The 27,032-nt window shown below is 54.0% G+C and overlaps 2 protein-coding genes across 5 annotated transcripts in view; both read left to right on the forward strand.

Annotated features, from left to right (window-relative positions):
• SPTBN4 (spectrin beta, non-erythrocytic 4) overlaps positions 1–14,160 on the forward strand; it is a 78,673-nt gene extending 64,513 nt beyond the window's left edge. For 2 of the 3 annotated variants that reach the window (XM_018062428.1, XM_018062430.1), the window contains 11 exons: positions 366–746; positions 2,081–2,325; positions 5,876–6,014; positions 6,109–6,193; positions 6,547–6,743; positions 7,320–7,945; positions 9,004–9,073; positions 9,765–10,057; positions 11,185–11,358; positions 11,513–11,555; positions 13,144–14,160. In XM_018062428.1, coding sequence (XP_017917917.1) covers positions 366–746; positions 2,081–2,325; positions 5,876–6,014; positions 6,109–6,193; positions 6,547–6,743; positions 7,320–7,945; positions 9,004–9,073; positions 9,765–10,057; positions 11,185–11,358; positions 11,513–11,555; positions 13,144–13,302 — 2,412 coding nt within the window. In that variant the 3' untranslated portion in view covers positions 13,303–14,160. Of the gene's footprint in view, positions 1–365; positions 747–2,080; positions 2,326–5,875; positions 6,015–6,108; positions 6,194–6,546; positions 6,744–7,319; positions 7,946–9,003; positions 9,074–9,764; positions 10,058–11,184; positions 11,359–11,512; positions 11,557–13,143 lie in introns of those variants that run through there. The other variant, XM_018062429.1, reaches the window with a different exon arrangement.
• SHKBP1 (SH3KBP1 binding protein 1) lies at positions 14,537–27,001 on the forward strand. 2 transcript variants are annotated; one of them, XM_018062433.1, is made up of 18 exons: positions 14,537–14,672; positions 14,904–14,957; positions 15,071–15,116; positions 15,223–15,296; positions 15,720–15,778; positions 16,007–16,087; positions 17,062–17,223; positions 17,303–17,393; positions 17,490–17,680; positions 18,505–18,620; positions 19,642–19,729; positions 19,858–19,974; positions 22,591–22,761; positions 23,898–24,053; positions 24,469–24,565; positions 25,602–25,780; positions 26,378–26,489; positions 26,592–27,001. In XM_018062433.1, exons 1-18 carry the CDS (start codon positions 14,587–14,589, stop codon positions 26,821–26,823), a joined length of 2,112 nt encoding a protein of 703 aa, XP_017917922.1. In that variant the 5' UTR covers positions 14,537–14,586; the 3' UTR covers positions 26,824–27,001. The 2 variants fall into 2 exon arrangements, with proteins under 2 accessions (XP_017917922.1, XP_017917921.1); XM_018062432.1 differs by having other exon boundaries at positions 26,375–26,489; positions 26,592–27,000.

A 27,032-nucleotide genomic window follows, 5' to 3' on the forward strand; every position in this document is an offset into this window, starting at 1 on the left:
GTCAGGTCTGACTTTTTACGACCCCAGAGACTATAGCGTGCCAGGTTCCTCTGTCCATGGGATTTCCCAGGCAAGAATACTGGAGTGGATTGCCATCTCCTTGTCTAAGGAGTCTCTGACCCAGGGATTGAACCTGGATCTCCTGCATTGCAGGCAGATTATTTACCATCTGAACTGCCTTATTTATTATTATTGTTACTATTATTGCTACAGAGTGAGTTCTCAGTACGTGTGGGATGTTATATTTTGTTCTGATGGTCACCTTTAGTGTTGTTATTCTGCCACAAGGTGGTGGGTTGAAGGGGGCTCGTGTCTACGGCACTTTGCCCATGATAGCACACCCCCCCCCCACTCCCTGGTGGCAGGTGCTACAGGAGAAATTCTCAGAATTCGCCAGCGAGACTGGCACGGCAGGGCGGGAGCGGCTGGCGGCCGTGAACCAGATGGTGGATGAGCTGATCGAGTGTGGCCACACAGCGGCGGCCACCATGGCCGAGTGGAAGGACGGGCTGAATGAGGCCTGGGCCGAGTTGCTGGAGCTTATGGGCACGCGGGCCCAACTGCTGGCTGCCTCTCGGGAGCTGCATAAGTTCTTCAGTGATGCCCGAGAACTCCAAGGACAGATTGAGGAGAAGCGGAGGCGACTGCCTCGCCTGACCACCCCGCCGGAGCCGAGACCCAGTGCCAGCTCCATGCAGCGGACCCTGCGCGCCTTTGAACATGACCTGCAGCTCCTTGTGTCCCAGGTGAGGGGCTGGTGGCCAGGAGGAGCTGGTGGGAGGGCCTGGCAGCGTGGCCAGAGGACGGGGGCAGCAGCGCTGGCAAAAATCAGGTTGTGGACCACGTTGAAATGAGAGAGTGGAATAGACAGAAAACGGACTACAGAACAGGGAGAAGTTATATGATGGGGCAGGTAGAAAATGGACTGGTTGCATGGTGCGCAGAATCAAACAATGACAGGGAATATAGAATGCGGGGTATAGAATGCCTGATAGAAATCAGACAGTGTTTCCAGTGGAGGTTGGGCAGGGGTTCCCTTGAAAACTGCAAAGTGAATCTTACCCAAAGCCCGATGGAGAGTCTAAAAAGAATTGCAAGGAAGTTGAGAGAAATTTCTATTCTAAAGTTGAGAGAAATTTCTAAATTCTATTAGCTGCAAAGCAAATAGAAATTAGAGTGCAGGTCTCTGATAGAAATCACATGATTTTCCCTGAAGAAATTTGATGGGGTTGGATCTCATGGATGGAAATCAGGGCTAATAGGAATCAGGAAGTGGGTTTGATAGGAATTAAGAGGTAGATCTGAGAAACCAGATGAAAATGTGAAGCTGTGTGCCTCACAGGAAGCAAGCCACAGAACTGAAGGAAATAGGGTTGTAGGCCTAGTGGAAGGCAGAAATGGGACAATTATTTTATATATATGATATGAAAGACCATGAGAAGTCAAGTAGAGAGATTGATAGTGATTATGTGGTGCATCTGACACAAATATGATGTCCTCTGAAAGAGAACAAGTGGCTGAAACCACGGAGAGTGAGCAGTGACTCTAACTCACACAGCAGAGATAGTGGAAATTGGATGGGAGACCTGCTAGTGATTGAATAGCGCTTCTGAAGGAAATTGGGTGATAGGGAGTGGCTTGAAAAAATTGGACAGCACGTCTAATAAATGTCAGGGTGAGGAATGGTTTCCTGAAAGAAATCACATGGGTCTGAAACAAGACAGAGGTGGGCCTGAAGAGGCGAGGTGGCAGCCCCAATAGAAATAGAGCTCTCAGACTAGAAGTCAGACAGTGGGCTGAAAGAAACCTGACAGTAGGTGTAAAAGAAGTCACAATGTAGGTCAGTCACAGAAACATTAGGCAGCAGACGTGAGAGAAATACGGTAGTGGGTCGAAAAGAAGTCAGAGTGCGAAGGTCAAAAAGAAAGCGGGCAGTGGCTAGGAATGGATCCCACTGGAATCAAGGGTGTAGGCTCCTTACTTCTTCAAGCTCTGCACCCAGTCTGCAGATGGGAGATGGGGGAGAGGATGGAGCCTGGATCCCCATGGAGGGCTGGTGCTCGACCCCGTGTCCCCTTAGGTACGGCAGCTGCAGGAGGGGGCAGCCCAGCTGCGGACGGTGTACGCGGGCGAGCACGCGGAGGCCATCGCCAGCCGGGAGCAGGAGGTGCTGCAAGGCTGGAAGGAGCTGCTGGCAGCCTGTGAGGACGCCCGCCTGCACGTGAGCTCCACGGCCGACGCCCTGCGATTCCACAACCAGGCCCGAGACCTGCTCTCCTGGATGGATGGCATCGCCGGCCAGATTGGGGCAGCTGACAAGCCCAGGTGCCCCTCTTCCCACCTCGGGTTTCCTCCCTGCCTCCGGTCAGCCACTCTCAGCCCCTCCACAGTCCCCTTCCCATAAAAAAAAAAAAAAAAAATCACCATAGCCAATACCTGCGTGGCTCCACCGCCTGCCATGCCTTGTTCTACAGGCTCCTCGTGTGTGAAGACCCCATGTCACGCCTGGCATCGAGCTCAGAGCACAGGGCATCCTCTGCCTCTGCAGGGGTGTCGCAGCCTGGGATGGATTAAAGCCAGGATAGGGATGGGGAGGTGTATATGGGGCTTGGCCTAGTAGGCACTGACTGCTCACATCATGGCTTGATGTGAGTATGCAGCAGAAGCCTGTCCCACAGTGGCTGGGAACCAGTGTTCTTCTATCATCGACCCTGACATGAGTGGCTGGGCCTTCTACATCCAGCTACAGATGAGGAAAAGAGAGCTGAGGATACAACCGGAGATTGTAGAGACTAAACCTGCACTCGCATCCCTTTGGCTCCGTGGTCCAAACCTGTCTGCTAGGGACTCTGGGAAATGTAGTCCAGCAGTGTGTCCAGGAAAACAAGGAGGTGGAGAGTAGTGGATACATAGCATTGTCTCTGTGACTGTGAGCACTTGAGTCTGCATTCATTTACTCAGCAAATATTTGTTGATGCCTACCGTATGCCAGAGGGCTTCCCAGGTGGTGCTAGTGGTAAAAGAACCCGCCTGCCAGCTCTAGAGACGTAAGAGATGTAGGTTTGATCCCTGGGCTAGGAAGATCCCCTTGAGGAGAGCATGACAACCCACTCCAGTGTTCTTGCCTGGAGAATCCCATGGACAGAGGAGCCAGGTGGGCTACAGTCCATAGCGTTGCAGAGTCAGACACGACAGAAGCAACTTAGCGCACACGCACGCACGCACTGTATGCGTGTAAGGTCAAGCCCCTGACTGGTGCAGCTGACATTCTGAGAGAGGAATCAGGCAACAGATAAGTCAGTAAACAAACACTTAATATTATTCCAGATAGTAATAAAAGAAAAATAAAGCAAAGTAAGGGGGCCTGAGTGCAGAGATGGTGAGTTGGGTAAAGTTTTTGGGGAAGGGTCTTCCCGGTGAAAGGATCAGCAAGTGCAAAGGCCCTGAGGTAGGTTGTGGTTAGATACGTTTGCAGAAAAGCTAGATGATCATTGTGGCTGGACAGAGTGAGTGAGTGGGGGAGTGGAAGGTGGTAGGAGATGAGGTTAGAGGGGAAACAGCATGGTGAGGGCTTCCCACATGGTGGCAGTGTTAAAGAATCCACCTGCCAGTGCAAGAGATGCAGGAGACATGGGCTGGATCCCTGGGCCAGGAAGATCTCTGGAGTAGGAGATGGCACCCCATTCCAGTATTCTGGCCTGGAAAGTTCCGTGGGCAGAGGAGCCTGGCAGGCAGCAGTCCATGGGGCCTCCAAGAGTCAGACATGACTGAGTGCTGGGTGTGGTGAGAAGTTTGCCTTTTTTGGAGTGAAATGGGAGCCACCGGAGAGTTTAGAGCAGGAGGAGGGGGTGATGTGATATGATGTATATTTGAGAAAGATAAATCCAGGTGCTTGTGGAAAATGAGAGAGTGTGGAGAGCCAGGGTAGAAGCAGGCAGGCTGCTCAGGAGGCTCCTGCCATCATCCAGGGCGCAAGGTGACGTTGGCTTGACTCAGGGTGGCAGCTGAATAAATGGGAAGAAGTGACCAATTTTAGGAAAAAATGATTTTAAAAAATCTTTTTATTATAAGAAATTCCAACTCTCCACTGAAGTAGCAGTAACAGAGAGAACCCACATGTGTACAGTGAATACCCGGCCAGTCTTCATGTATGTACTCCCCTCCACCCTAAGCTGAGTTATTTTAAAACAAATACCAGATTTCCTATCATTTCACAGAGTATATTTTTAAACATTTTTTAAAGATTTTTTTTAAAATTTATTTATGGCTGCACTGGGTCTTCGTTGCTGCAGGCTTTCTCTAGTTGTGGCGAGCAGGGGCTACCCTCTAGCTGCAGTGTGCAGGCTTCTCATTGTAGAGGCTCCTCTTGTTGCAGAGCACGGGCTCTAGGCGCATGGTTTTGTAGCTGCAGCTCATGAGCTCTAGAACTCTGGCTCAGTAGTTGTGGCACACAGGCTTATTTGCCCCAAGGCATGTGAGATCTTCCTGGACTGAGGATCGAACCTGTGTCCCCTGCATTGGCAGGCAGATTCTTCACCACTGGACCATCAGGGAAGCCCATTTCACAGAGTATGTTTTAAAGTTACAAATGTCCAGTCTTGACTGATGGATTAGGTTCCTGAGCTGAGGGAAAAAAAGAGGAGTTACAGATGAATGATGGGCGAATTTACTGAGGTGGAGAATTTCAGGGAGGGTATGTTCGGGAGACGGGAGAATCAGGGAGACTATTCTAGGCATACTAAGTCTTAGGTAGGAATTGTTACAGTGTGAGTGATCAGAAATAAATTTGAACATATTCAACATTAAATCTTTTTTTTTTTTTTGGTCACACTGCTTGGCTTCTGGGATCCTAGTTCCCTGACCAGGGATTGAACACAGTTCCTCAGCAGTGAGAGTGTGGAATCTTAACCACTGGGCTGCCAGGAAAGTCCCTGGACATATTAAGTCTTATTGGGCTATACTTGTTGACTGATGGAACCTTCAGAAATTTGGAATTTGTTTTGGCCATATAATAGTTTAGAACGGCGCTGTCCAATAATTATACAACACAGGCCACAAATGTGAGCCACATATATAATTTAAGATCTTGTAACTACATTAGAAAAAGTAAAAAGAAGCAAGTGAAAATTCATTTTAGTAATTCATTTTATTTAACCCATTCGTGTGTGCATGTGTGCTAAGTTGCTTCAGTCATGTCCGACTCTTTGTGATCCTATGGACTAGCCTGCCAGCCTCCTCTGTCCATGGGATTCTCCAGGCAAGAATACTGGAGTGGGTTGCCATGCCCTCCTCCAGGGGATCTTCCTAACCCAGAGATCACCCGTGTTTCTTAAGTTTCCTGCATCAACAGGCAGATTCTTTACCACTAGCCCAACCTGGGAAGCCCTTTACTTAACCAAGGATACTCCAAATATGATTACTTCAGCATGAAGTGAATATTAAAATTATTGAGTTATTTTTCATTCTTTTTTTATACTAAATCTTCAAAGTATGGTGTCTGCTTGACCCTTGAACACATCTCAAATCAAAGTAGCCACATTTCAAGTGCTTGACTGCCACATGTCTAGTGTTTACCCTCTGGGACCGCACAGACTTAGAATCATAGGTTAGTGGAAGCTTCAGAAGTACAGCTTTAGAGGATTAGAAAAATTGGATCTTGAAATTCTCAGAATCACTGAAGTGGGACATTTTAGCACTCTGGGAGAAGTCGGAATCATTGAATCAGTGAAGAAGGTTGGCCCCTCAGAACCTGGTTGTGGGAGGTGGACAGGGACAGCGCCAGCCTGAGGGATCTGGGCTCATCACAAGAAGTGTATATGGGGTGGGTTGAGGGAGGTGGCCCATGGCTCAGATCCCTACCCACCACCCACTGTAGGGACGTGTCATCGGTGGAGGTGCTCATGAACTACCACCAGGGCCTGAAGACTGAACTGGAGGCACGGATGCCAGAGCTGACAGCCTGCCAGGAGCTGGGGCGCTCTCTGCTGCTCAACAAGAGTGCCATGGCTGATGAGGTGGGAGGGGGGCCGGGGGTTCCCCTTTGTCCTCTGTGCCCATCGGGGTGGGGGGCCAGCCCTGATGCCTCTCCCAACCACCTGCCACTCCCAGATCCAGGCGCAGTTGGACAAGCTGGGGACCAGGAAGGAGGAAGTGTCGGATAAGTGGGACCGCCACTGGGAGTGGCTGCAGCAGAGTGAGTGTGGGCCCAGACACACGGGGCTCAAGGGCACAAGGACATCACGCCCCAGCATGTCCGGAAATGCCCAGAGGGTGACAGAGTCATGCTTGCATACCCCCGCATCCCCAGCAGCAAACACAAAGGCCTGGGCGAGTGGACAAGGGGGCTGCCCTGGCACTGACTCCCAACACCTAGAGGAGAAGCTGGTGTCCTCAGAAATAGCCCAGCCCTTCACCTTCCTGCAAACCCCACAGTGGCCAGGGCTGGGATGGAGGAAGCCAGAGGGGGTGTGGAAGGCCAGAGGAAACAGCCCCCAGGTAGGGCCCCCAGGTGCCCCCAGCACCCTTCCCCTGAATGTCTCTCCTCAGTGCTGGAAGTGCACCAGTTTGCCCAAGAGGCAGTGGTGGCCGATGCCTGGCTGACGGCCCAGGAGCCGCTTTTGCAGAGCCGGGAGCTGGGCAGCAGTGTGGACGAAGTGGAACAGCTTATCCGGCGGCACGAGGCCTTCCGCAAAGCGGCTGCAGCCTGGGAAGAAAGGTTCAGCTCTCTGCGGCGCCTGACCACGGTCAGCACCCCATTTCCTGCCCCAGACCCCACCCCCCCCACAGCCCCACATCCATCTCTCTATATGAGACAAACACATGGGCCAATACACGGCCTCCACACTGTGTTGAATAAGGGCTAAGACAGACCATCACTGTGTTTCCAAGTCCTGGGGGCGAGGGGAGCTTTGAAGGGAGAGGGGACAAACTTCCACCTGTCACCAGTGACAGTCCAGGGCTAGGATGGGGGAAGCACAGGGGAACGTGAGAGCCCAGAATCACTTGTCCTGGCCTGGGAGGAGTCTGATCTGATTACTTGAAGAATGATGAGATCATTGTAATAAAAAGTCTCAAGATCCTGAAGGAAGGAGGCAATGGGTGGGAATGGAAAGGCACCTACAGAAAGTGATGATTTAACCCGTTATTAAATGAGCGCTAGGTGTTTGCTGGAGAAAATAGGAATTAAGCTTCTGGCCAACCCTGCTTTTTCACTGATAAGAACCAATAAACTGGGCGGTGAGGCAGACGACCCAGAGCCACCTTCCCAGCCCCCACCTCCACCATGCCCCTCCACTGGAGCCTGGCCCCTCTGTCCCCAGATTGAGAAACTCAAGGCAGAACAGAGCAAGCAGCCGCCCACCCCCCTCCTGGGGCGCAAGTTCTTTGGAGACCCTACGGAACTGGCGGCCAAGGCCGCGCCCCTGCTGCGGCCAGGGGGCTCTGAGAGGGGCTTGGAGCCGCTGGCCCGCCGGGCATCAGACACGCTCTCGGCTGAGGTGCGGACCCGGGTGGGGTACGTGCGGCAGGAGCTCAAGCCGGAGCGCCTCCAGCCGCGCATCGACCGGCTGCCCGAGGTCCCAGGGAGGGTGGAGCCTACGGCCCAGCCGGCGGCACCAGAGGAAGCCGTTGAGACCCCGGGGGCCCCTGCGGTAGTGGCAGCGGAGCAGGTCAGGCCGCGGCCCGAGCGGCAGGAGTCAGCTGATCGCGCGGAGGAGCTGTCCAGGAGGCGGCGGCCCGAGCGGCAGGAATCGGCCGATCAATCCGAGGAGGCTGCGCGGAGGCGGCGGCCAGAGCGGCAGGAGTCAACGGAGCACGAGGTGGCACACAGCCTTACCCTGGGCCGCTACGAGCAGATGGAGAGGCGGCGGGAGCGGCGGGAGCGGCGGCTGGAGCGGCAGGAGTCCAGCGAACAGGAGATGCCCATCAGAGGAGACCTGGCCAAGGGGTGAGGCCTAGGGAGTGAAGGAAGGGGGACAAGGAGAGCTCCTGGAGTCGCGCAGGCCCAGAGGCCAGGGTTCCCAGGCTGAGAATGGCTTAGCTCCCTAGATACATTCGTGGTACCCATTGAACAGGGGTGTAAACGGAAAGAAGCTGAAAGAGGGTAGGAGTCGCGCTCAATAACCCACAGTGGCAGTGGCTTCCTTCAGGTGCAGGTTGTCAGGTACCAGGTCCTGACCCCTGCTTCAAATCCCCTGGGTGATCCTGAGCAAGGATTTCATCCTCTCTGCATCTCAGTTTCTCCACTGGGCTAACAGTGGAACCATCACCTCTTTGATTGAAGTTAAGATCCTTCATCACCATCTCCACCTTATAAACTGGGGACTGTAATCACACATTTTATGGATGGAGCAACTGAGGCTCAGAGAGGGCAAGTCACTCAGTTTGGGTGAAACAAGACTGGAACCCAGACCTTTCAGAATCCGGAATTAATGAGAATGTGTCATGTGGATCACTTCAATCAGCCGTGTCCCCAGAAAGAGGCCTTTGGTCAAAGACATTTCAGTAACAGTGATTTCCAGACCCCTTTTAAATTTTGTATTTCACGAACACTGGTCGGGCGCCCACTCCGTGTGTGATGTGTGCTAGGGAGAGCAACAACCCAACCAGCTCCAGCCCTGCTTTTCAGGTGGCTCAGTCCAGGGGAAGAAACAGACTTGTCACTGGAGAGTATGATGCAGAGTGATCAGAGGCTGGGAGGGGGCAAATCCAGGGAGCCTGAAAGCTTAGGGGATGGGTGGAAAAGGCAACGGTGTGGGCACTGGTTTGCATTTTGGTCTTTGTGTTGCTTAAAACTCAAGAGGGCAGAGAGGTTCCATCGTCCACTTCGCAGACAGTGCTGAGCACCTGTGGTGTGTAAGGCAGACAGCCAAGACAGGCAGCTGCGGGAGTGGACGGGGACCTGGCCTCTCAGGCTAAGATGTGGAGGCTCCTCCAGCCACCCAGGCTGGTCCCTGGGAGAAGGCATCCCAGTCCCAGTGAATCTTTCTGCACCCCTGCCCCCAGGAAGGCCACCCTGGCTGACATTGTGGAGCAACTGCAGGAGAAAGAGGCAGGCCCAGGGCTCCCTGTTGGGGTAAGTTGAGCCTCGGCATGGGTGGGGGTATGGGGGCCCCTCTCAGACCAGGAATTAGGATTCCAGAAACACAGGAGCCTAGCCCTGCCCCCTATCTGAACTGTGCAGAGATTCTTGGGATGGACAGCGGCCCTGAGACACCAACCATAGTCTGAAATTTTCTCCCTTAGAAAGATGAGGCCACCGACCTGAGATTCCTACTACCACACACACACACACACACACACACAGACACACACACAGACACACACACACAGACACACACACACACACACACACACACACACACAGATTCCAGACTTCCCACAGTTGTCCTAGACCCTTCCCTCTAAGCACAGCAGGGGTCTCAATAGTCCTTACTGACAATTATACACAAACAGAGAAAGCCCCAGATTCCTCCTCCTACAGATAGATGGGACACCCACCTGCCCGTATCCCCACTTCCATAGGACCAGACCCCATACCCCCAATATCTAGAGGGATTCCAAACATGAGTCCTGACAGGCCCACTCCCAAGATCCGGGGAGCCCTTAAGCGTTGGGACTCCAACCCTGAGGTCCTCCCAGACTCGCCTCCAAGACAGATAGCCCTGCAGACAGATGGGACCCCCCAGGCCCGTCAGTTCCCCCAGACAGATGGCCCCCCACGCCCCACTATGGACAGCACCCCTCTTCCCCCTCCCTTCACACAGCCTTCGCTGCCTCAGCCTCGCGAACTTCCCCCCGGCCGCCTGCCCAACGGGCTTGAGCCGCCCGAGCGGACACCTCGGCCGGACCGGCCGCGGGCTCGGGACCGGCCCAAGCCGAGACGGCGGCCTCGGCCCCGAGAGGGTGGTGAGGGCGGGGGAAGCCGGCGCTCGCGCTCCGCCCCGGCCCAGGGCGGCTCCGCCCCCGCGCCTCCACCACCGCCCACTCATACAGTGCAGCACGAGGGCTTCCTGCTGCGCAAGCGCGAGCTCGACGCTAACCGCAAGTCGTCCAACCGGTGAGCGTGTGGGCGGGGTTTTGGAAGGCGGGTTCCAAGCTCAGTGTCCAATGAATGAATAGGTGAAGGGGTGGGGCAAAACTCTGGGCACCCAACCGGTGGCGGGGTAGGTGGGGCCTGAGAAGGGGGCCTTAACTTCAAAGAGTCAAGCAACGAACCGGAGAACTGGGGCTTAAAGTTAGTGTGTCCAATGGGTGAGCCGGCGGAGCTTAGATGGGACGAGACCTGAAGAAGGCATTATTGCTACTCAAGTCTCAGATCAACCAACCCAGGAGTAAACTAGAGCTAACAGCAAACTAGATATGGGATCTAGTCTAGAGGGTTCTCAAGATCTGTGAGGTGGAGCCTGGAGAGGTCCTTCAGCCAAAGAGTAGAGTGGGTGAATTTATTTCAGTTTCAGATTGTGGAAGGGTCTGATGAGAGACTGATCCGAAACTGAGGAGTTGGGGGCACCTCATATAGGTTTCCTTCCGGATGGGGGGCCTAACAATGATGTGTCTACTCTTGGGAGTCCAGCTCGGGATTGTCCAACTGGGAGTCAGAATCTAGTGAGAGGTGGAACCCAAAAGGGAAGAGTTGACCAAGCAGAATGAGTTGAGCGGGACACATTGAGGTTTCGTCTGTGGGGTCTGGAGTTAGCCTTTCCTCCTTGTACTGAGACCAAGGGGCACCTTAGGAATATTTTGCTTGTGGGAGACTTCCTCTTTGGTTGGGGCTTTGGTTGAATGGGGAAATAAGAATTCCTCTTTTCAGGCGTAGGCCAGTAGATCAGCCCTTCTGGGGATGAGGGTGAGCAGGGGTGGAGGAGTAACAAGAAACATGCCCAAGCAAAGGTTTGTGGAGGAGACAGCCTAAGTGTTGCCTTCAGGAATTTCAGCGTGGGAGGGGATAAGGAAGAGCAGTTCCAGCAGGGGCCAGTCTGGGCAAAGGCTTGGTTCCCAGAGACAGAGACACTCCTCTCAGCTTCACAACTGCCATAAGGAGGAGTACTCCCAGCGTGTGGCTCAACTAGGGCAAAGGCCCAGATGGAGGAAGGCTCAGGCATATTCAGCCCCCAAAGGGTATCAATGAAGAAAACCCAGGCAGAGTGCTTCGACTCTGCCTTGAGCCCCATCTCATCGCCCCAGGTCATGGGTGAGCCTGTACTGCGTGCTCAGCAAGGGGGAGCTGGGTTTCTACAAGGACGCCAAGGGCCCGGCATCCGGGGGCACACACGGCGGGGAGCCACTGCTCAGCCTGCACAAGGCCACCAGCGAGGTGGCTAGTGACTACAAGAAAAAGAAGCATGTCTTCAAGCTCCAGTGAGCCCCCTCAATGGGCGGGCGGGAGGTTTCCAGACCCAGCTTCCCCCTCCCAACAATACCGTGTTCCCCTGGAGGATAGTCGGTAGATGGGTGGATGGGTGGGCTGGGCCCCTGGTTCTGGAGCCCCCAAGTCTTGTGTCCTCTCCCACAGGACCCAGGACGGCAGTGAGTTTTTGCTCCAGGCTAAAGATGAGGTGAGATCCGTTCCTTTCTCTCCCTATTCCAACCTCAGGAACCACCTGGCTGGCTGGCTGGCTCCTGGCCCTGAGTGATGGGGCTGTGAAGAGGGAACGTGCAAGCCAGAGTTACCTGGGCTGAGTGGGCAAGCCCATGGCAATGAGAGTTCAGAAGTTCCTAGCCAAACTGTGAGAGATGGAGGATCAGAAGGGCTGCCTGAGGCCCCAGGATAAAGTCCAACTTCTTTGCCTTGGCTTCTGAGATGAGACTGAAAAGTTAGGAGGGCATTAGCTTTAAAAAAATAAAAAAACAATGAACTGCAAGTGTAAGGAAACAGAGGTACAGAATTGCAAAGGGTTAACTGTGCTGAAGGACAGTTCAAGGAAGAAATTTCTTAGAAAGGTTCCCTGAGGCTGGATCTCTAAGGACACTGTGGGTCATTCAGAGGAGGCTAGCATTTATTCTAAGTACACTAGGGAGGGACTTCCCTGGCTGTCAAGTGGTTAGAACTCTGCTTTCACTGCTGAGGGCTGGCTGGGGTTCAATCCCTGGTCAGGGAGCTAAGATCCCACAAGCTGCAAAAACAGAACAACAAACAAAAAAACAATTCTAAGGGCATGAGGAATCCGTGGAAGAGTTTTGAGCAAGGGAAGGTTACAGTGCTGCCTAAGAAAGATCCCTTTGGCTACCAGTGTGCAAGGTGGATTGGAGAGGGCAAGAATGGAGGAGGGAAGCACAGGAGGTGGCCAAGGCAGGGACCTAGGTGGGAAAGCACAAGGCTGGACCAGGACAGGCCTGTGGGGAGGGGTTGAGGAGGTAGATGAGAGGGAGGAATGTGAGCGGACCTTGGGACTGGGGCTAAGGGGAAAGGGAAGGGAAGGAGGAGCAGGTACAGAGGTGGTTTGAAGAGATGTTAAAAATAGTAACACTTGATACCCATTCATGTTCCCAAGAAGCTATGAAGTAGGCCTTTATTCTCTTTTACTTATCTTTAAAATGGAAGTAAAAATAGTTTTCCATCATAGGGTTATTGTGAGAATTAAATAAGTTGATACAACTAGAATACTTACTGAGCTGGGAAAATACAGTGTCTGCTGATATTATTGTTTCTTGTTGTTTATCTCTATAGTGGGAGTTAGATGTAATCCAGTTGCATTGGATTAAGTGAGTTGATCCATTGAAGTGCTTAGAACAGTGTGTGTGTGTTAGTCACTCTGTCGTATCCGACTCTTTTGTGACCCCATGGACTAACTGCCCCCTGCCAGGCTGTTCTGTCCATGAAATTCTCCAGGCAAGAATATTGGAGTGGGTTGCCATTCCCTTCTCCAGGGGATCTTCCCAACCCAAGGGATCGAACCCAGGTCTCCTGCATTGCAGAGGGATTCTTTACTGTCTGAGCCACTAAGGAAGAGCTAGGCACAAAATAGGTTCTAAGTAACTAAGTTACTATTTACACCGTCATCATCGTTGTTGTTATTTTTATTATTACCCCGTTTAATAGATGAGGAAGCTGAGGTTCAGAGTGGGCAGTCAGATTCCAGACTCATATATTACTCAGTTTCCTCTCTTCCAAATATCGACTATGTGCCCTATTTCTCCCTCTAGGAGGAGATGAACGGCTGGCTGGAGGCTGTGGCTGCCTCGGTTGGTGAACACGCCGAAATCGCCCGCTGGGGCCAGACACAACCCACCACGTCGTCCACAGATGAGGGCAACCCCAAGCGGGAGGCAGGGGAGCGCAGGGCCAGCGGGCGCCGGAAGTGACTTCCCACCTTCTCGACCCTCCTCCCTGCACCGTGGGCACAAAGACACTTTCTCTTCCGCAGGGGCGGGAGCCCCTAGTCCCACCAACACTGAGGACGCGCCATGACTGGCACTGGAAAGGAGGGGACTTCTCCTGCACCCCAAGAAGTGGTGGGGGGATTGCTGCCCCTATAGCCATATCTCGGCCCCTTCCCGCTCGCCACCCCCACCCCAGGTGCTGGGGCTCCATTATTTTTATGCAATAACTGAGCTTGGGGGGGGCGGGGGACGGGTAAGGGGCCAGCTGAGCCAAGCCCCCTGCCCCACGAAGCTGGGGGGGTAGGGGCGATAATTCCCGTACCTCCCTCCGCCCTAGGGACGGGCATGGGGGCACTGGTGAGGTCCCCTGGACCATCCAGGGTGCTAGGGGGTGGGGAGGGGACGCCCCCTCCCCGCCTTTACCTCACTTCCAATGCTGCCTTGATCTCTGTCTGGGAAGGAGGCGTGAAAGGGGCCCTAGCCTCCGCACTCCGCTGTCTCAGAGCCATGCGGTAATTCCTTAGTTTATTTTTGCAAAACGTCGACCTCCTCCTCCCCCGCCCCGCATCCGCGAAGGCTTTTAATGGGAGGGGCGTCAAAGCTCAAAACTGTCTTCCTCTCTCCTCCCCCCTCCAGTTGTAAATAAGACATCGTGAGGGGAGGGGCGAGGGGAAGCCCTCCCCCCTGCATGCTTCTGGCTGGAGCACCTCCCTGGGGAGCGGGAGAACTGGGTTGTGGGCAGCCCCCATGGCCACCTGGAGAAGCCGCTGGGGTCCAGGGGTGAGGAGAGGTGTGGCAGGCGCACACTCTATGTACCTATAATAAATCTTTTGGCTTTGACGGTCTATGCTGGTTTCTTCGCGTTTCATGGGCTGCGCCCAGGAGGATTGGGTGGAGCGACAGGAAGAAACTGTTTTACGGAGGACATTTAGATGTCCCTCTTGGTGTGGACTAGTTTCGAGGTCTAAACTCGTGTTCCCGATTAAGCACCTAGATGCCACTCCTAAATTGGGACTCCCAGAGGGATGAGAAACGGTCTGCTATCCGTGGTAACTAAACTTCCCCAAAGGAGCCGCTCGGTCCGCCCCGTCCAGGACAGGAAAGGCGGGACCCTTTAAGGAGGCGGAGAAGAGAACCGCGATGGGCGAGCGTTTTGCCCAATCGCCAGCTGCTCTGGGAGTCTGAAGGCCAATGAGCAAGCGGTGGGGGCGGGGGCGGGATGCACACCCGGAAGCGGGTGCAGGCCGGCCGGCTAGCCCGGGGGCCATGGCGGCCGCGGCCCCAGCAGTCGACGGGGTCCCGGGTCGAGGGCCTCCCGGAGAGGTGATTCATCTGAATGTGGGAGGCAAGAGGTGAGTGTAAGAGTTTCTTGAGTCATTACTCTCGGGGCCGGGGACCCGGCTGGGAATACCCGCCTCTCCCGCGGTGGGAATTCTGTCCATCAAGGATTGCTCCGCCCCCTGCTGGAGGCGCGGGAGCCTGGATGGATGCTGGGGGAGGGAGGGAAGCTTACCCGGTGCTGAGACTGGGGGCCGCATTCTTCATCCTCCATCATCTCGCGTCCGCTCACCGTCCCCGCACAGATTCAGTACCTCTCGCCAGACTCTCACCTGGATCCCAGACTCCTTCTTCTCCAGGTGATTGGGGAAGCGAGTTTAGCGTTGGGGACGGGAGGGTTGGGTATGGGGAGACCTCATCTCCCCGTCACACACACTCCGGCCCGTGACACCTCTGCGTCCCCTCCCTGCAGTCTTCTGAGCGGACGCATCTCGACACTGAAAGATGAGACCGGAGCCGTGAGTAGACCGAGAGCTGAAACGGGGCGGCTGGTAGGAGGAGGGACAGGAGCCCCACTCAGCCCCGCTCTTTGCCCCATCTATTCTCTGCCTCCCTTCCCCGCAGATCTTCATCGACAGGGACCCCACCGTCTTCGCTCCCATCCTCAACTTCCTGCGCACCAAAGAGTTGGACCCTAGGTGGGCATAGAAGATAATGGGGAGTCCCCCACGTCTTTACCCCTTGAGAAGTCTCTTCTTCCCCTCAGAATGTTCACTTAAGTTCTTTAGAATATCCCTCCCCAACACACACACACACACACACACACACACACACACACCACACCACACACACACACACACACACCACACCCACACACACACACACACACACACACACACACACACACACACACACACACACACACACACACACACACACACACACACACACACACACACACACGTTTTCACCACCCCGATCATTTCTTCTTTAGAATCTTGATACCATCAACATTTGCTACCTCTTGAGATTCTCTGTGCAGTTTCAGAATCTTGGTCCTCAGAATTCTCTGCCCACTCCCACTCCCCAAACCCTGACACCTAGTCAATTCTACTACCCAGGGGTGTCCACGGTTCCAGTCTCCTCCATGAAGCCCAGTTCTATGGGCTGACTCCTCTGGGTAAGTGGGCCCACCCCCTTAGAATCCTTATAGAAAACTAGCCCTCTAATGATACCCTCTCTTTCTTCTCACTTCTGAAAGAAGGTGGGGTTAGAGCTGAGGGCACTGGATTTGGTGTCCAGTGGTATTGGGAGTGGTGGTATTCTGTGGAGAAGGAGATAGGGGAGGGGAAAAGGTTCTGCCTCAGCCTTCTCCAAGTCCCAGCCTGTGTGAGTCCTTCTGCCTCAGTTCGTCGTCTACAGCTTCTTGAAGAGTTGGATCGATCTTCTTGTGGAAACGTCCTCTTTACTGGTTACCTGCCTCCACCAGGTGGGAACTACTAAGGAATATGGGGTGGGAATGGAGGGTGGGGGGTTAAAGACTACATTTCCCATAAGGCTGCAGCCCTTGCCTGCCTCAGCTGTGATCCCTGAGACACTATGGTAGTTGTAGTTCTACATCAGATGCTTTGACTCATGCTTGGAGAGGAAGTAGGAAACTGCATTTCCAGTGAGGCAATGGGCCAATCTAGTCCCCTTGAGCCTCAAGCTTGCCTTGGAGCCTGATGGAAGTTGTAGTCCAGTTTTGATTTCCTTGTAGAGAGTCTTAGGGAGAACTGGTGTCCTTTGCATGGAGGGGAGAAATATTAAAGGAGAGTTATTGACTGTAATCCCCAAGGAGCAGCCAGTCCACTGGTCATGAAAAATATGCCCCCGTGGTTATTGGGAACTATAGTCTACTATGCTTTGCTGATTGGTAGAAGGTACAGAGTTGGGGAGTTCAGTTTATGACTTTATTTCCCTAACTTCAGTCAGTACCTGTCACCTTCATGAAGTTTGCCAAATATGAAGACCTACTGTTCTTTTAGTTTGTTCCTGTTTTTTTTTTATTATTATTTTCAATAGAAGCTTTATATCACTGCTTTTTATGCCATAAATAAGTGGATGTGAAATAATCCTTAAACATAACAGTGTAAGTAAACTCTGGGTAGATGCTGTTGCCTGCCAAGGGAGCAGGCTTCCATTTCTTAAAAGGAAAGATTAACAGACACTGAAGGGGTATCATTATCATCGCAGCCCCAGACTGATTCTTTGTGATGGGCTCAAAGGACCTGATAAGGGAGCAGCTCACTGTGATTCAGTGTCACTTAATGCCATGTCTCTGCACCACCAAAAATCTTTTCTCTAGGAGACGATGCTACCTGTGTGGGAAAATCAGTATCTGGCACATTTTAAGTGTTTACTCTGTGACAGTTTTTGCAGTTATTACAATGATTGTTGCTCTGCCCCTTCTTTCTGCCATAGTGTTCCCTGTGAAGCGGCGCAACCGGCACAGCCTGGTGGGGCCCCAGCAAGCAGGGGGCCGCCCAGCCCCTGTCCGACGGAGCAACACGATGCCCCCCAACCTGGGCAATGCAGGGCTGCTGGGCCGAATGCTGGATGAGAAATCCCCTCCCTCCCCATCAGGTACATTTCTGTCTCATGGGAGATCGGGGTAGCCAGTGGGCCCTGTGACCCTGCCCTGATCCCTGCCTTTCCCCCTAAGGGCTACCCGAGGAGCCGGGGATGGTGCGCCTGGTGTGTGGACACCACAACTGGATTGCCGTGGCCTATACCCAGTTTCTTGTCTGCTATAGGTGCTCAGGGAGGGTGGTGGGAGGAGGCCTTGAGCCCTGTTGATGCGGGTAGGGGATGCTCAGGGTGAAGGTTGGTGATGTCCCTCATTCGTCCAGGCTGAAGGAAGCCTCCGGCTGGCAGCTGGTATTCTCCAGTCCCCGCCTGGACTGGCCCATTGAGCGCCTGGCACTCACAGCCCGGGTGCTTGGTGGGGCCTTGGGAGAGCATGACAAGATGGTGGCAGTAGCCACAGGCAGCGAGATCCTGCTGTGGGCTCTGCAGCCAGAAGGCGGTGGCTCTGAGATAGGTAAGAGAGAGAGCCTGGGCTTCCCTGGTGGCTCATCGGTAAAGAATCTGCCTGCAGTGCAGGAGACCCGGATTCGATCCTTGGGTTGGGAAGATCCCCCAGAGAAGGGAAGGGCAACCCACTCCAGTATTGTTGCCTGGAGAATTTGGCCGGCTACAGTCTGTGGGGTCCCAAAGAGTCGGGCACAACTGAGCAACTAACACTTTCACTTTCTCTTTGAGATAGGTATGGCCCCAGGCTTTTTCTAGAACCCCTTCACCCTTTATAATTGTGCTCCAACCTGTGGTTTGTTAAAACAGCCACCCTACACAATTCTCATACCTGTAAGACTTTGTGTTGTTACGATGTGCCAACCCTTTGAAATTCTGTATCCCATTAGCATTCCTTGGTCTGGTAGAAAAATCCACCCACATACAGTTCTCTCCTCTGTCAGAATTCACGGCCCTGTTAGATCTCTTTGCTTTGGTCGAATTCTCCATGCCAGTAGAATCCCCAAACCTGTTAGAATCTGTTCCCATTAGAAGAAATCTGACTCCTGAGACTAATCTGTTCCCTGACCAATCTTAATCCTCGTGAGAATCCTCTGCCACCCGTAGGGTTTTTTGCCTTTGTTGAAAATCTCAGCTGAATTCCACGCCCCGTTAGAGTCCCACACCCCAGCAGGAATCTAGCCCATCGTAATCCTCTGTAATTCCTGCTGGAATCCTCTAGTCTGTAAAGACTCTAAGACTGACTTGAATCCTCTGGCCCTCGGAGTTCTCCCTGCCATCCCACTTCTCCCACTGTGAGGGGGGTCCTGGCCGAGCCCTTCTCACCCTCTGCAGGAGTCTTCCACCTGGGGGTGCCTGTGGAAGCCTTGTTCTTCGTTGGGAACCAGCTCATCGCCACAAGCCACACCGGGCGTATTGGCGTGTGGAACGCTGTCACCAAGCACTGGCAGGTCAGGGAGCTGGCCAGCCTGGCTGCCTCTTTCCCAGTCGTCTAGGCAAGCCAGACCCAAGGAGGGGTTCCTTTCTGGCCCACCTGACCAGGAAAGAACCAAAGAATCTGGTAGTGGGCCAGATGCAGTGTCAGGGTGAGGTGGGATATGATAAAGGCCTAATGAGGATCTGGGAGGCTTTCCTGGAAGAGGGGCTGCTGAGCTGACATGAAGGATGGGTGGTGGCTTTGGAAGGAAGAGAGGGATCTTCAGGCACTGGGGTGGCCAAGCAGGTAAGGGGAGATGGTGTAGGAGGCTGAAACCAAGACATATGTGCAAACGTCTGTCATTTTCTTTGCACTCACCCCAAGCTCTGTCCAGCATGTAAAATATGTGTGTGTTCAACATATATATACACCTACAGCGTTGTTTTCTAAAGTGTGAGTTTGGGTAAGAGAGATGGACAAGCAAAGAAAGAAGAGAGAAAGAAACAGAAATGGAGAGAAATAAATAGAAACAGGAAGTCAGAGGCAAGACAGAGAGCGAGAAAGAGGGTGGATGGAGAAAGACCGGGACTAAATGATTGTGTTAGATGAAAGGACCACAGAGAGATAGATGGAGATGAATAAAGAAATGTCAGGGATAATAAATAAAAGAGAAAACAACCAAACAAACAAACAAAAAATGTCAGGGAATTCCCTGGCAGTCCAGTGGTTAGGACTGCATGCTTTCAGTGCTCTGGTCCAAGTTCAATCCCTGGTTGGGAAACTACAATCCTGCAAGCTGCATGGCCTGACCAAAAAAAAAAAAAAAAAAAGAAGTGTTGGGATGTCAGAAGTACAAAGTCAAGGAGAGACTAATAGCGCCCAGCAAGAGTCGTTCAGAGACAGATGTCAGGGATGCAGACCTGGGCCAGGCAAGGCTGGGAGGAGTGAGCCTAGAAACCCTGCCTGGTGGGTGGCGCTGGAGCAGAGAGGCGAAGGCCCGCCGCAAGGGGCGCCGCAGCGAGGGCCACCCTGGCCACAGCCCTCCCCTCCCGCAGGTCCAGGAGGTGCAACCCATCACCAGTTACGACGCTGCCGGCTCTTTCCTGCTCCTGGGCTGCAACAACGGCTCCATCTACTATGTGGGTGAGCAGCGGCCAGCACCCCAGCTATCCGAGAGCCTCCCCTCGGAGGTGGGAGAGGAGGGGAAAGGCTGGGCTACCTTGAACCAACCCGCTTATCCTCCGTGCCCCGCCCACCCCCGCTGCCCCCAGATGTGCAGAAATTCCCCCTGCGCATGAAGGACAACGACCTCCTGGTCAGCGAGCTCTACCGGGATCCGGCGGAGGACGGGGTCACAGCCCTGAGCGTCTACCTCACCCCCAAGACCAGTAAGCTATGGCTCAGCCTTGCCCCTCTGCCACGAGCAGCCAGCCCCAGCCCCAGCCCATGGCAGTCTCCCCACCCCTTGACACTTGCGTAGCATGGGCCAGTGAGATACACTGAGAGGGAGACACATTCAACTCATTCAGTCATTCCACAGTTACTAAGCACCACTTATATGTAAGCACTGTGCTAGGTGCTAGCCATGGCAGGCTTCTCCACCAAGGGCAAAGCTGACCTCTTGTAGCTCTTCTTTGTGTTTCTTTCCCATCTCTGTGATTAGGGCATGATGCTTGCACGCTACTAAAACAAAGAGGATGTGTGACTTGAGAATTCCCTAGCCCTCCAGTTGTTAGGACTCCGTGCTCTCACTGCAGAGGGTCTGGATTCGAGTCCTGGTCAGAGAACTAAAATCCCATTAGCCTCAGGGTGTGGCCAAACTATACTGCCCCCATCAAAAAAAAAAAAATCTGAAATAAAAACAAACAAAAAGAGGATGTGTGTCTTACACGGGGTGAAGCTGAGTTCTCCAACTTGGAACAGTCTTTGTGTTTTGTTTTCTTGATCGCAAATGCAGAGAAATAGATTAATTTTTTATTTGTTTTTATTGAGATACAATCTCCATCCCATAAAGTCCACAGTTCAGTGATTTTTAGCAGATTCACAAAGCTATGCCACCATCACCACTATCTAACTCCAGAACGTTCTCAGCACTGAAAGAGAAACCCCACGCTCGTTGGCAGTCACGCCTGTCCCCACTCCTGACTGCCCCAGGCACCTCTAACCCGCCTTCTGTCTCTATGGATTTGCCTGTTCTAGATGGTTCATGTAAAGGAAATCATACAGTCTATGGCTTTTTGTGTCTGGCTTTTTTCACTTTGCATAGTGATTAATTTTGTTTTATGGTTAGTGCTTTCTGGAGCTTGAGATGTCTTTCCCTACCTGCAAGTTGCAAAGACTTTTTTCCTATATTTTCTTCTAGAAGCTTTGCATATTTTGCTTTTACACATAGGTCTCTGTTCCATTTCAGATTAACTTTGGTGTGCGGTGTGAGGTAGAGGTCACAGTACATTTTTTCTAGCAGGAGTAAACTAATAACATTTAACTTCACAGCCTGTCATCGCATAAATCCCCTTTCTTTCTTTTTAAACTTTATTTATTTTTGGCCATGCCTCACAACTTGTGGGATCTTAATTCCCCACCAGGGATCAAACCCAGGTCCTTGGCAGGGAGCATGCGGAGCGCCAACCACTGGACTGCCAGGGAATTCCCAAGGGCCTTTTTCTTATTTCACTGACTTACTCCTTTTCTCCTCACCACATGGCACTGTTCTGTCATGCATGTTTAATATTTATCTTTTCATTTGTATGTGCCCTTAAAAAATGCGTATTATGGACATGTTTTTGAATTTGCATAAACAGTATTGAGTATATATCTCAGTTTATATACTTTACTTTGATCCATCCTGCCTAAGCTTCCCTTGTGGCTCAGCTGGTAAAGAATCCACCTGCAATGCAGGAGACCTGGGTTCGATCCCTGGATTGGGAAGATCCCCTAGAGAAGGGAAAGGCTACCCACTCCAGTATTCTGGCCTGGAGAATTCCATGGACTGTATAGTCCATGTGGTCGCAAAGAGTTGGACACGACTGAGCGATTTTCACTTCACTTTGCTAAGTTGCTTCAGTTGTGTCCGACTCTATACGACCCCATAGCCGGCAGCCCACCAGGCTCCCCGGTCCCTGGGATTCTCCAGGCAAGAACACTGGAGTGGGTTTCTATTTCCTTCTCCAGTGCATGAAAGTGAAAAGTGAAAGCGAAGTCGCTCAGTCATGTCTGACTCTTAGCGACCCCATAGACTACAGCCCACCAGGCTCCTCCATCCGTGGGGTTTTCCATGGATGTGGAAGTACTGGAGTGGGGTGCCATTCACTTCACTTATCCTGCCTTAAATTAAATGTCTATCCATGTTGCTACGCATCACCTGAATTCATTGCTTTTAACTCATGCACAAAATATTAAAACCACCTTTTACCCACATTCCTTAAGATGGTCCATTAAGTGTGTGACATTACAACATACCTTTTCCCCTGTGGAAAGCTGACAATGGAGGAGGAGTCCCTCAGGCATACAGGGTTGCATTTTCTTGTCTTGCTGCCTTTTTTTAAACTTTTTTTCCCCACCATGCAGCTTGTAGGATCTTAGCTCCCTGACCAAGGATGGAGCCCTGGCCACGGTAGTGAAAGTGCTGAGTCCTAACCACTGAATTGCCAGGGAATTGTCACTGCTATCTGTCTGTATGTCCCTTTCCATGTTTTCCTGTTTTTCTCAAATTCCGTCTTTCTCTCTGTCAGTCTCTGTTTCTATAACCCTCCCTGTTTCTGCTTTTCTACCACTTTCTCTGTTTTTCTCTCTCTTCCCCGACTCCTCTTAGCTCTGTCTCTGTGTCTTCATCTCCGTCTCCGGTTCTCTTTGTCTGCTCCATCCCTCTCTCTTCCATCGCCTTGTTCTCTCCCCTCCCTTTTACTTTCTGACTCCGTGTCTGTTCCTTGCTGACTCTTTCTCCCTGCCCCAGTTTCTGTCTGTCTGTGACCCCATCCCTCTCTTCCTCCCCGGCTCCTCGCCAGGTGACAGTGGAAACTGGATTGAGATCGCCTACGGGACCAGCTCAGGGGGCGTGCGGGTCATCGTGCAGCACCCCGAGACGGTGGGCTCAGGGCCTCAGCTCTTCCAGACCTTCACCGTGCACCGCAGCCCTGTCACCAAGATCATGCTCTCGGAGAAGCACCTCATCTCAGGTGAGTCTCACCCCGCTGCCCCGGGCCTCTTTCTCCCTGCAAGAGTGATGGCTCCGCTGGGAGCATGAGGCCAGGCAGATGAGGGTCTCCACTGGGGAGGGACTTGGTGTGGGGAGTGGCCTCCAGAGAACTCCGTGAAGGAGAGCAGTCTGGGGGAGAGTGAATTGCCAGGAGAGGGGAGAATTCATCAATTTCACCATTGCCAGGCACAGGATACTGTGATAAGCAAGACAGGCCAAGTCCCTACCCTGTGGAGCTGACAGGCAAGAGTACTGGAGTGGGTTGCCATTTCCTTCTCCAGGGGATCTTCCCGACCCAGGGATCAAACCCAGGTCTCCCGCATTGCAGGCAGACGCTTTACCACCAGAGAAGCCCCCTAGTTGGGGCATCAGATGATAAATCAATACAAATATAAATCACTGACAGTGATGGGGGCCGTGAATAAAAACAAGGCTGTGTAAGAGACTAGAGAGCACCAGGGTCATGAGAGTGCGTGGTTCGGGAATTCCTTCCTGATGAAGCTCTTTGAATAGAAATGAGCAGTGCAGATCAACGGGGACAAGCATTCCCGGCAAAGGGAACAGGCACTGCGAAGGCTCTCAGACGTGAGGACGATTGACATACCTAAGGAAGCCCAGAGTAGAGTGGGCGAGGACGAGGGTGGGAGGTGATGGGGTAGGTCAGGGGGACCTTGTAACCCCTGCAGAAGACTTGGTCCTTAAGCCTGAGTGAGATGGCACCGCAGGAGGGCTCCCAGCAGAGGAGGGCTGTGGCCTGATGCAGGTGCTCACAGGGTCCCTCTGACTGCACATAGGGACAGACTGGTGGGCAGGAAGGCCAGGGAGGAGGCTGTTGCGGTGGTCCAGGCAGAAGATGAGGCAGACAGGACCGGGGTGGGGGCGGGTTGGGGTCAGTGGGAAGGGAAAGGCAAGATCAGCCTCTGGAATGACTTGGAGGCAGAGCCAACAGGATTGGTAACTCTAGAATTCTGGGGAAGAGAGGATGAAGAAAGGGGAGAATTCAGAGGGGCTGGGATCCCAACACCTTGGAAAGGAGATCGTCTCGGGGCTCAGGAAGGTCAGGCAGTGGCCATTCCCCTGCCAGGCCTGACCTGCTGCTGCCCTCTGGCTCTCCAGTTTGTGCCGACAGCAACCACGTGCGGACATGGTCCGTGACTCGCTTCCGCGGCATGATTTCCACCCAGCCCGGCTCCACCCCGCTCGCTTCGTTCAAGATCCTGGCGTTGGAGTCGGCCGACGGACACGGCGGCTGCAGTGCTGGCAATGACATTGGTGCCTCCTAGCCCCTGGCCCCCACCCCCACAGACCCTGCATGACCTCCACCCACCTCCGCTGATCCCTTTCCTCACCCCTGAAGGCCTCTCTTGACCCACCCAATTGATGGAGTTGACTTCTACCGACCACCACCTGACCCCTCCTGACCGCCACTTACTCCCAGCTGCCCCGCTTGGATTCTGTTACCCCCACTGATCCCTGCCGATCCAGGACACTCCCCCTGATGTGCCTGAACTCCACTGACTATTGCTGACCCTCGACCCTCTCTGACCTTGCCCAGCTCCAGCATCCTGGGGATGGAGACCTAGTCCTGGGTTGGGAGATTCAACTGTGGGGAAAGGGGCAGAGTCTTAGGGTCTGGAGGTCCCAGAGACCCCAGCTGGCCCTGACAGACCCCCTCTACCTGGCCCAGGCCCCTACGGTGAGCGAGATGACCAGCAAGTGTTCATTCAGAAGGTGGTGCCAAGTGCCAGCCAGCTGTTCGTGCGTCTTTCATCTACTGGTCAGCGGTGAGGACCATCCCGTCAAACAGGGAGGGTGGTCAGTGCAGAGGCAGGATGTCAGCCAGGTCACAGAGGTCAGAAGGGCATCTCAGCCAAGGGGGCACCGCAGGAGCTGAGGCTGGGAAGGAGCGCAAGCCTGGTCCTAGGTGTAGGGCCTGGGGGTATCAAAGGTGTGACAGGTGTGAATGGGAGTGAAGCTGGAACAACCCCAGGTACCTGTGTAGTTGTGGCCTGGATGGGGGCCGGTGGCGGTGAGGGCTGGGATGGGGGAAGGATGGGAAACCATGGGAACCCAGAGGCGGTGCTTGCGTCAGCCTGGGAACAGGGGTCTCTTGAAGAGGGGCCTCTGAACAAAGACCTTGAGGATAAATAGGGGCAAAGAGAAGAAAGGAGGAAGGGGACAGGTGTGCCCGGCTGAATGGGCAGCATGTGCCAAGGCTGGAATGGCCAAAGAGGTAACCAGAGACATGCTTGTGGTCTCTGGGGGCTGGAGCACAGAGCTGGAGGTGAGCGTTGAGGCTGCAGCAGGGCGGAGCCTTGCCGATCCTATGGAACAAACAAGACTGTCGCGCATGTTCTGGGAGCCAAGGCTGTGCTCAGGGGGATGGACTGGAGGTTGGAAGAGAGGAGGCTGGGACAGATGGCTGGCTGGAGAGGGTAGGGCTTGACCAGGGCCAGATGGGGAGAGGGGAAGGGGCCCAGGGAGAGAGGCAGGAGGCTGAGTGGACCCACCGTGGGTAATGCTGGCAAGTGAGGGAGCACCGTTCTCCTGAATCAGGAGCAGGGGGGGCAACAGGTCTGGGGAGAGTCCCATTTAGGCCCCATGATGGGTATGTGGGGCTGGAGACTTCCAGGAGGCCACTGGACCCGCAGGGCTGGAACCCAAGGTCTGGGAGCGACGGAGAAGCTTGGGTGCTCATCGGAGAGGCAGGAAGGGAAGTCATAATGGTGGGGACAGAGGCCTGGGAAGGGTAAAGGACGAGAAGAGGGAGCAGGTCAGGCTCTGGTGTGACCAAGGTACCCCTGCGCCCTCCCCTCTCAGGGTGTGCTCCGTGCGCTCCGTGGACGGCTCACCCACCACCGCCTTCACGGTGCTGGAGTGTGAGGGCTCCCGGAGGCTTGGCTCGCGGCCCCGGCGCTACCTGCTCACCGGCCAGGCCAACGGCAGCCTGGCCATGTGGGACCTGACCACCGCCATGGACGGCCTCGGCCAGGCCCCTGGTACTCCCACTGCACAGTCTCACACTGAACCCCTCTCCACAACCTCCTTCGCCATGCCTGCCCTCTCCAAGCCCTGACCCTCTGACCCCTTACCCTCAACCCCTCCTTACCCTTGCTTTTTAAGTGTAATTTTAGTTAGTTAGTTTCGGCTGTGCTGGGTCTTTGTTGCTTCGAGCAGGCTTTCTCTAGAGAGCAGGGGCTGCTCTCCAGCTGCGGTGCTCGGGCTTCTCATCGCAGTGGCTTCTCTTGTTGCAGAGCGCAGGCGCTAGGGTTCACTGGTTCCAGCTGTTGAGCCTCCCGGGCTCTAGGGCACAGGCTGAATAGTTGTGGTGCAGGGGCTTAGTTGCTCCGTGGCAGGTGGGATCTTCCCAAAACAGGGATTGAACCTGTGTCTCCTGCGTTGGCAGGCGGATTCTGAGCCACCAGGGAAGCCCCCTTGCCCTTGCTTTCTAAGCTGTCTCTCTTAGCTTCTGACCCTTGTTCCTTGACCTCTGCACCTTTTTTTCCTATCCTGACCTCAGTCTTTGCACATGACCTTTGTCCCTTGGCCTATGACCCCTGTCTTGCCCCTGACCCTGCTTCCTTGCCCACCAGCAGGGGGCCTGACAGAGGAAGAGCTGATGGAACAGCTGGAGCAGTGTGACCTAGCCCCACTGGCTTCCTCCAGGGGCTCTCTCCCCAGCCCTTCACCCCGGACCTCTCTCACCAGGTGGGCATGACCAGTGCGGGAGAGGGCAGAACATGGTGGCCTTAGGGGAGGGGGACCCAGCTCCACCCTGATGCCCTTCATTGACCCTCATCACCCCCTCAGTCTCCACTCAGCCTTCAGCAACACCTCCCTGTCCAGCCGTCGGGGGAGCCCAAGCCCCCCACAGGCCGAGGCCCGGCGCCGCGGGGGAGGCAGCTTCGTGGAGCGCTGCCAGGAACTGGTGCGGAGTGGACCGGAGCCCCGGCGGCCACCAACACCAGCCCCCCGGCCCTCCTCGGGTCTCGGAGCTCCCCTCGCACCCCCCAAGAAGAAGCTCAATGAAACTTCCTTCTGAACACAGCTGCCATGGTGCCTTGGGATATCCAGGTCCTGGGGAACTCGGGTGCCTCCCTCGCTTCCTGTCAGAGCCCTGGGTTGAGGGCCAGAGCCTCCTACTGTTACAAGACCCCACACCATCTCCTTTGTCTGGAGCCAGAGTCACCCTTCCTTAATAAAGTTCTCACTGCCAGCGCTTTGGTTGCAGTCTTAGAGGGCCTGGGGACC

The sequence above is a fragment of the Capra hircus genome, chromosome 18 (assembly GCF_001704415.2).
Source record: "Capra hircus breed San Clemente chromosome 18, ASM170441v1, whole genome shotgun sequence".
Classification (NCBI taxonomy): Eukaryota; Metazoa; Chordata; class Mammalia; order Artiodactyla; family Bovidae; genus Capra; species Capra hircus.

Bases quoted from the DNA above. Each gene is read 5' to 3' on its own strand.
- SHKBP1 (XM_018062432.1), top strand. From the start codon at position 14,587: ATGGCGGCCGCGGCCCCAGCAGTCGACGGGGTCCCGGGTCGAGGGCCT. The intron at 15,117-15,222 runs GTGAGTAGACCG...CCTTCCCCGCAG, and splicing joins TGAAAGATGAGACCGGAGCC to ATCTTCATCGACAGGGACCC. The intron at 18,621-19,641 runs GTCAGGGAGCTG...CCCCTCCCGCAG, and splicing joins CTGTCACCAAGCACTGGCAG to GTCCAGGAGGTGCAACCCAT.